Source organism: Pseudochaenichthys georgianus, chromosome 5 (assembly GCF_902827115.2).
Source record: "Pseudochaenichthys georgianus chromosome 5, fPseGeo1.2, whole genome shotgun sequence".
In the NCBI taxonomy this organism is placed as follows: domain Eukaryota; kingdom Metazoa; phylum Chordata; class Actinopteri; order Perciformes; family Channichthyidae; genus Pseudochaenichthys; species Pseudochaenichthys georgianus.
In genome coordinates this window covers 8,136,186-8,145,090 of record NC_047507.1, presented here as the reverse complement: position 1 = coordinate 8,145,090, position 8,905 = coordinate 8,136,186, and the positions used below count along the sequence as shown (strand labels likewise).

Below are 8,905 nucleotides of genomic sequence, written 5' to 3'. Positions count from 1 at the left end.
TTATAAACAACTGGCTTTATTATCTCATTATTTTCATACATGTGTTTTGTTGGCTTCTCTACAGACGGCTCTTTCTCCGTGTCTGCGACTAAACGCCACTCTTTCCTGAACAGAGACATTTTGGAGACAAATTTGAAACGACAGTGACGGTGAACACGCAGAGTCACACACAAAATACAAAACAACATGGCCGTTTTTATTTGCAACACTGCGTTTTCAGTGCCTCAGTACTCATGACTATCAACTGGATTAATACTTTAAGGACCCGCCTTTGTTTGGGGATTTGTTCTAAGTGGCGTAAAATGAAACCGGTAAATATTTCATTATATACAGTCATTGATATTCATGAGTACAGGGAAATACTGGAGACGGGTGCAAAGGGTGTCATCATCTCCGGATTGGTCACGTTCCTCTCATCTCCTCGCTGATTGGCTGTTCACTCCACTCCTGTGCTGATTGGCCCTTTGGAGCGTTCTCACGGCTTGCGTGGGACCAACACTGTCATCAGAACTGTGGAGCCAAATCATTCTCAATGTTATCATCACTGAACATTTGTACACCATTTACCATGATTTGTCTTTCTGTTGTATCCAAAAAGAAAATATTAGCAAGAGACATTCTTACGTTTTTGAGGAATTCCTCAGCAACGATACGAGCCCTGGCGTTAACGGACAGTTTCATCTCGCTGATCTCTTTGTCGATCTCCTCCATGAAGTGGATGACAAAGTCCACCAGCTTGTGTTTGTACATCTGCTCCGTGTGGAAGTTGGTAATCAAGAAGCTAATATCATATCCCTGAAATCACAGTGCGAGGGAGGAAAGTGAGTCAGAGAGAGAAACTGCTTTACACCTCAAATGGCACTTGTGTAATTATAATCATGGAAATACACATTGTAAATATTAAGGCATTTTAAGTTGGTATATTGATTCCAAGAGATCGGCGCATGGGCCGCCCTTTGACGTTGGAACGTTCACATTGTTCCTCGTTTTGTTTTAATCTTCCTGTATAATCATCCCTCTTTTGTCACCGCTGTCTTTAATTCGGTTATCTTTTCTTACCTCGACGGCTTTCCTCCTCAGAATGAAGAAGTTCTCTGCCCTCATCATCATGAAGCGCATGAACTTGTGGCAAAGGATCTTCTCAATCTCATCAGCCTACAGGGAAGACGGTTTTTATTACTGCATGTCCGGTTGTCCGATACAATCAGGAAATGTGCACAGCCGTTAGACAAAGAGTATAAACGCTGCTGTTATTAAATCACCTGCTTGACAGCAATGCTGACTCTGACCGAGTTGATGGATCCCTCGATGAGAACCCTCTCCTTGTCATTACGGCTGATCACCACAGGCTGAAGTAGCAACTCCTTACTGCTCCTGTAAACACAGCACAATCCAGCTGTTAAACATAAATCCAGGCCTGTCTGTTATAAACGGTTGTGTTTTCTAGACACTAAGGGTCAGCATTGTGCTTGGGACTTTACATGGTGCTTTAAATAACCACAAAACTGACTTTAAATGTCTTAATCTTTACATTGCATTTGGGAGACATCTGCAAAGAAAGCAGAGCAAGTCCCCGCTGGAAAATTGTACAGCCTTGCCCATGCTTGTGTCTTTTCTTCCCCCTCCTAGATGTTCTTATGCAAGTTTGCACAAGTCCATACTTGTGTGACAGCTGTAGAAGATCTGCAAAACAGCCTAAGGGCTAAGAAACTGCTATGCAGGGGGATAAGCAGTAGGACTGAAATCTCCAAAGACATGCCATCAAACCTACCTGACCTCCACCTCCGGCTTGTTGTGGCGCTCCACCACCTGAGAGGAGAAGTTCTCCAGGCAGACGGCCGCCTGCAGGGTGGCCCTCACTGCGTTTAGGTAGGGGCGCAGAGTCGCTGTCTGAGGAGAAATAAAAGACAAGATCTTGATGGGTGGTGCTTTTGTTATTAAGATCAGGCTAAACCTCCCAGTGCAGTGTGGGTGACTCAACCGGACTGTGAGGTCATGTTTGATCAGGAAGCGAAATGAGCTGTATGCAGGCATGCAGTCAGTTACAACACACATGCATATATCTTTACATTTTGTAGATACAACATTTTAGAAAGAAAACATGATGATAATCAACATCAAGCTGATGGAAGCTGTTTGCATTGATGTGGGGGTCATTAAAACATAAATACATTCGCTTACATTAACGGTACTGAATGAGATATTGCGGCGGATCTAAATGATTTACGTCTATTTACTTCACGCTGCCTATACCGAACATATACACAAGGTGTCAACCGTATAATGACAGATCTGTATCAATGACAGCTAGCAGCAATAGGAGAAAAGGGGCCGAGAGGAAAGACAGCTCAGCTCTATCACTTTAGTTTTGGCAAACCGTGTCAAGGATGCCCGTCCTCTCATTTCACCAAAACCCGTCCAAGAGAAACACGAAGCCACCTAGCTAATCTCACCTTCAGTGTAACCACGGTTAGCTGACATAAATGGCTAAATTAAGGAATATAAAGAGACATTTAGGGCAATAGACTTACCATTTTTCTGCTGTAAAAGACGGAAGTTCCTCAGCCACGCCTGGGACTCCTCTTCCGTAAATCCTACTACATCGTCTGGTTCAAATAAGGTGCGCTGGTTTTTCATCTGTGATTTCTCCACACACCAGAAATGCTGCTGATTGCGCCTATCACTCCGCCCGGGTGGAGATGGTTTTATGTAAAAGGAGTACACCCTACGATGAGTCCATTATGCGCTATCAGCAGGTATCACGTTTGTCAGCGACCGTTGGTTCAGAAAGGATTAGACTAATTTTAACATAAAATACGTTAAAAACAGCGTTTTAACCTAGATAGTACCGAGTAACATTTTACTGTGATGTATTTAGCCGTAAATTATTTGTATGCACCGTGACATAAAATGGTTTATTCCGGTGCTACCATTCTGGCATTTAGCTAACATACAACCACATCCAAATTCTTGATATTTGTTATTATGTATGTCTATATAAGTGAGTATATAAGTACTTTAGCAATGAATATACTTTGTTTGATCTCACAATTATTCTTAAATCGATAATAAACTATACCTTTATTTTGACTGTACATCACACCCCTCCTCTAGTTACAATGGTTTATCCCATCATGGACGCCATTCACTGACGGTAAATATCGCTGCTCTTATACATTCAAATATATACATATATTTGTTGGGTTAGTTCCCTTTATGACTTGTAATATTAAAAGTAAGTCATGTAAAATGTGTTTGTACAAAAATAATAAATCATAGCGACCGTTATTAAAATGTAAGAGTAAGTTGGGCCCAGCGAGCTCGCGTCCTGTGATGCAGACCTCCGTGTACGTGCATTTATGTGCGTGTGTGTGTGCGTGCGTGAGTGTGTGTTTCATGCGTGTGTGGGATGATAGATAGACCTAAAGCAGCACAACTGTACCACAATGTGCATGTCTCACCTTCTTGTGTTTTTATTATGATAATACACCCATACTGACATGTTCTTGTATCAGTTACTGGAGACACTGGCAGCTCTCACAGCAGCATCATGAGTGAGCTGAAGGACTGTCCCCCACTGAAATACTACGACTTCAAACCTGTGGAGCATGTGAAGGTGTGTCCCCGATACACTGCGGTGCTCGGCCGGTCAGAGGACGATGGCATCGGCATCGAGGAGCTGGACACCCTGCAGCTGGAGCTGGAGACCCTGCTGTCCTCCGCCAGCCGCCGCCTGCGAGCCCTGGAGGAGCAGAGACAGGTGGGAGCAGGGGTGCAAAGTAACTAAGTACATTTACTCAAGTACTGTACACACTAATACACTAATGCAGGGGTGTCAAACTCAAATACCCAGTGGGCCAAAATAAAAATAAATCGGTACTAGTCGAGGGCCAGACTGGTTCAATGTTTATTGCAAAACGTATTGAAATGAACTTATTGCACATATTAAACCTGGAACTAACAAAACTTAAATATTGCCTATAAAAACAACATTAAACGTTAAAAATCAGTTGCATTCATTTCTTATGGCTCTATCTGCAGCTTCCGGAGTCTATGATTACATTTTCCCACAGGCCAACAGCAGCTTCCAAAAAAACTATTTCCCTCAAAGAAAAAACCAAACATGCCCTGTTGTCGTGAGAGAAAAAGTGCAGAAGGAAACATCCATCAAACTCAGTGTGCTGCTCTGTGATGCTAGTTCAGATACTTGGCATCTCATCTCGGGTGCAAGTTCATCAATGTTTGGGCTCAGGCTCTGAGCTGAGGAAACCCTCAGGATTGAGTGAAGGTGTGCGTGCAATATACCGACGGACCAGATCGAATAGTAATTAGAAATTATCCTGCGCGGCGAAATTAAATCCACCAAGGGCCTGATTTGGCCCCCGGGCCTTGAGTTTGACACGTGCACTAATGAGATACTTGTACGTTACTTGAGTATTCTCAGTTTATGCTACTTTATACTTCTACTACACAACATTTCAGAATCAAATATTATAATTTGCAGTCACTAGTGTACTGTTTAGGTTTAGATTGTCAGCTAATTCAAAATATAAATAATGTATTTAATAAACCTTGACATCCAATCCAGCAGCACTATATAAAGTTATTCAAATGTAATCCACGTTTACAAACTGATAAAAACACATCAATAATCATAATAATAACCCAGTGACTCAATATATTTACGATTCTAAAAGGGGCCATTATGCTTATGCATAAGTAGTACTTTTACTTTTGGTACTTTAAGTATATTTTGATGTCAATACTTTTGTAGTTTTACTTAAGTAGCATTCTAAATGCAGGACTTTTACTTGTAACAAATAACTTTTTAAATGTAGTATTAGTACTTTTACTTAAGTAACATATCAAAGTACTTTTCCCACCTCAGGGTAGGAGAAGGTTGGAACCCCCTTTCTTCATTTAACTTTCATTCCAAATCAGTAGTCTTTGTGCATCCCAAATAAAGACACCTAACATGACACTTCCCCCCTCTCCTCCCCCCCCTGTGTTTCCTCTCAGATCCTCACAGACTGGCAGGACAAGAAGGGAGACAAGCGGTTCCTGAAGCTGGGAAAAGACCCGGACCCTGCCGCCTCTACTCGCCACAAACCAAAGAAGCAGAAGTTGGACGGAAAAGGCGGTCACACTCCGGGTCCAGGTCCTGGCAGACCCAAATCCAAAAATCTCCAGGCCAAAGCCCAAGAGTATGAATTTACTGACGATCCACAAGACATTCCCCGCACGCCCAAAAATGATGCACCCAACAGGTCAGTAACAACATTATTATAATATCTCTATTTACTCTTTGGTCCTCAGGGTGTTTTCAGACTGTATCCATCTTATTAGGCTGTTCTAACATAAGTGTGCTGTAGTTATAATTAGGGTAGTGTGAATATGTTTTGTTCTGGCAAGGTGTTTGAAATGTTTCTTTTGAAATGTCAGATTTTGGGCGTCAGTCGAGCCATATTGTGCCGACATCACAAATGAAGAGATACGATTGCTGGAAGAGCTTCTGAAACCCCCGGAGGATGAGGCTGAGTATTTTAAAGTAAGACATCAAAATCCACCTACCTTTTGTCACCGACTTTTTCTCAAGGAATGGCCAACCTTCTGGATGTTTTTATCGTGTTTAGTCAAATGTATGTGTATGTTTACTGTAGATCCCAGCTCTGGGGAAACACTACTCTCAGCGGTGGGCTCAGGAAGATCTGCTGGAGGAGCAGAGGGAAGGAGCGCGAGCCAACGACAAGAAAAAGAGTCTCATGGGAGGACCACTGTCTGAGCTGGATGCTAAAGGTGAGGGAGGATAGAAATACTGCACACGGGTCATTGTGTCTGTGGCATAGAGTGGTGCAGGAATGAGTCCTTAAACCCGGAAATCAGTTAGGATTTTGCCATTTCTGGTTTGCTTGTCTCAAAGTCAGCTGTTTTTGGAATGTGTTTTACGTTAGATGCCAGAAATTAGGTTTGATATTTTTTTCTACAGCATAAAATATGTCAGTTGCATGTTTCCACTTTAATGCTCACCTTCATGTTGGACTGCTGTAGATGTGGAGTCCCTGTTGAAAAAGTCTGAGTCCCAACACGACTCTCCAGAAGACGGATGTCCCTTCGGTCCTCTCACGCAGCGTCTGCTCCAGGCTCTCGTAGAGGTCAGTATGCTGTGATCAAACATGTTCACTGATAAAACCACAGTGGCATCTGGAATATTAATGTGAAATACGGTGAAAACAGTAGAACTTAAGCATTTTTGCTGTTTATCTTTCCAGGAGAACATTATATCCCCCATGGAGGATTCACCCATACCCGACATTTCAGGGAAGGATGCGAATGACGGAGCTGGGACTTCTCCTCGGAGCCAAGGAAAAGCCTATAGGTATTTAATCCACTTACATTAAATAACTTGGGTAATTAGTCATTCACTAGATCATATGTTAAAATACAAATCCTTAACACAATTTATTAAAGACTTCCTTATAATATTAAATACAGTTTGGACTTTATTATGCAAGTTATCCTGTCTTATTGACAACTTTGGTCTTAACCATTGAGTAGAGATTTGTCTGGGAATATAATTACATTACAGTGAAATACATGTTTTGTTCTAAAGCAAGGGCATGTCTATCAATGGTTATTTATTGTTATAATAACTATTTGTAGGTAGACAAAGGTCCTAGTTAGATCTATATTTCATTATGACTCTTCCCAATGTTTACCCCATAGCAAAATGCAATGAAACAAATATTTCTCTACTCTACTACCATACATTGTGTTATATGTATTTAATTAATCCAGTGTCATGTCCACTTCTATCATTTATGCCATAGTAGTTAGAGATATGCATCTAAAGCAGGGGTGTCAAACTCAAGGCCCGGGGGCCAAATCCGGCCCGCGACTTCATTTTCTGTGGCCCCGCAAGAGCTTGCAAAGAATATAATACGCTTATTGTACGGTTACATGCCACTTTACAGAAGCAGGTTGCCCATAAACTACATGTCCCACAATGCATCTCGTTTTGTGACATGCACACTGGAGAGACTTGCAATCATTTGACTTCTGCTTTCAGACGTAGTTAATTACTAAGTTATTATCCTATCCGATAATAATCCAATTCAGAGGCAATAATGTAATATAATACATTATTTTATATATATATATTATATATTTTTATAGTTACAACCGGCCCTTTGAGTGCAGCCTTTATGCGAATGTGGCCCGCGATGAAATTGAGTTTGACACCCCTGATCTAAAGACTTAGAATGAATATCTGCACAAGCTGCTTTCCATTCTTCAATTGTCAGTTTTCCATCCAGGCTTTCCACTTCCACTATCCTAAATGTTTTACTTCCCTCTACGCCACACATATCTCATATCTTCTCTCCGCCCCCCCTCCAGTGTTCCTCACACCCGCACCCTGGAGGCCCGGATCAAAGAGGAGCTGGTGGCTCAGGGTCTGCTGGACTCTGAGGAGCGTCCCGGTCCAGGAGGAGACTCTGAGGACGAGGTGCTGGCGGAGCTGCAGAAGAGACAAGCGGAGCTCAAAGCCCTCACCACTCACAACAGATCCCGCAAGCAGGAGCTGCTCCGGTGAGGACGCAGGACAACAATACTTATATTTACCCTAAAGTAAAGTCTGTTCAGCGGACAACATTAATTTCTGTACTTTCTGCCGCCTCACAGGTTGGCGAAAGAGGAAATGCGCAAGCAGGAGCTGAGGCAGAGAGTCAGGGTGTCTGACAACGAGGTGATGGAGGGATTTCGACGTATCATGGCAGCTAGACAGAAGAAACGCACTCCAACCAAGAAGGAGAAGGACCAAGCCGGGAAGGCCCTGAAGGAGAGGGAGAGCATCCTCAAGTTACTGGATGGATAGAGGAAGAAACTCTGCGTCTGGTTTTTACCTGGATGAGTCTTTGTGAACTGTGACAGTGAACAGCTGTGTTTCTGGTGACGTGTGATATACTGTTTACTGCAGGTCTGTGTGAATTAAGTAGAGATATGTCTGTATTAGTTGTAATGTTATGTACAGCAGAATGCTCATTTGATCACTAACATTTTGTACGCATCAAAGACTTGCTCTTTATTTTTTGAATATTTTTCTTTGTTAGTTGAATGTTGATGTTGCTTTTTCTTTTTACCATTGTGATGTTATGAAAACAATACACATGAATGTTTGAATAAATAAGTTCCACCTAAAAACTGTTTCGTGTGTGTGTGTGTGTGTGTGTGTGTGTGTGTGTGTGTGTGTGTGTGTGTGTGTGTGTGTGTGTGTGTGTGTGTGTGTGTGTGTGTGTGTGTGTGTGTGTGTGTGTGTGTGTGTGTGTGTGTGTGTGTGTGTGTGTGTGTGTGTGTGTGTGTGTGTGTGTGTGTGTGTGTGTGTGTGTGTGTGTAAGGTCATTCAAAGGTGATGCCCTGCAAGATGTGAATACACACTGCTGCTACTGATTCAAGTTATGGGAAACATCATTGGAAACACTGATGTTTCTTGGGTTGCTATGTTTATATGCTTATTGCTTTAGTTTAATTTAGTTTATGGTTTCGTAGACAGTTCCCATGAATGAACTGTAACGACAGTATATGGGGCAGCTTTAGCCAACATGGGACATTTCCAGCTGTTGTCCTCGGCCAGATGATAATAGCCACCCTAAAAACACAATAAAGGATTCAACATCACTCAAAACACCTGTTCAACCACTGACCCCCCCCCCCCCCCCCCCCCCCCCCCCCATGTTATGCTTTGTTTATATATTTTTGTATTTTTCTTTCTTTCTTTGTTTTTTTTTGTTTTTTAATTCTCTGTCAAAGGGTCTTTGAGTTTCCTGAAAAGCGCTATACAAGTCTCATGTATTATTATTATTATAAATCAGAAGCATTAATTAAAGGTGGGGTAGGTAAGTTTGAGAAA

At 42.1% G+C, this 8,905-nt stretch overlaps 2 protein-coding genes across 2 annotated transcripts; one reads left to right on the top strand and one right to left on the bottom strand.

The window, feature by feature from the left end:
- Positions 1–2,639, bottom strand: LOC117447208 (actin-related protein 2/3 complex subunit 4-like). Its single transcript, XM_034083881.1, has 6 exons — positions 2,532–2,639; positions 1,772–1,890; positions 1,263–1,374; positions 1,060–1,155; positions 625–795; positions 1–510 (listed from the first exon to the last, which is right to left on the bottom strand). Exons 1-6 carry the CDS (start codon positions 2,532–2,534, stop codon positions 505–507), a joined length of 507 nt encoding a protein of 168 aa, XP_033939772.1. The 5' UTR covers positions 2,535–2,639; the 3' UTR covers positions 1–504.
- A 465-nt stretch (positions 2,640–3,104) lies between these two features.
- Positions 3,105–8,186, top strand: tada3l (transcriptional adaptor 3 (NGG1 homolog, yeast)-like). The gene is made up of 9 exons (XM_034083880.1): positions 3,105–3,154; positions 3,516–3,760; positions 5,020–5,267; positions 5,443–5,548; positions 5,661–5,796; positions 6,049–6,152; positions 6,270–6,376; positions 7,396–7,587; positions 7,681–8,186. The coding sequence occupies exons 2-9, from the start codon at positions 3,551–3,553 to the stop codon at positions 7,871–7,873; spliced, it is 1,296 nt and encodes a 431-aa protein (XP_033939771.1). The 5' UTR covers positions 3,105–3,154; positions 3,516–3,550; the 3' UTR covers positions 7,874–8,186.
- Positions 8,187–8,905: the final 719 nt, after the last annotated feature.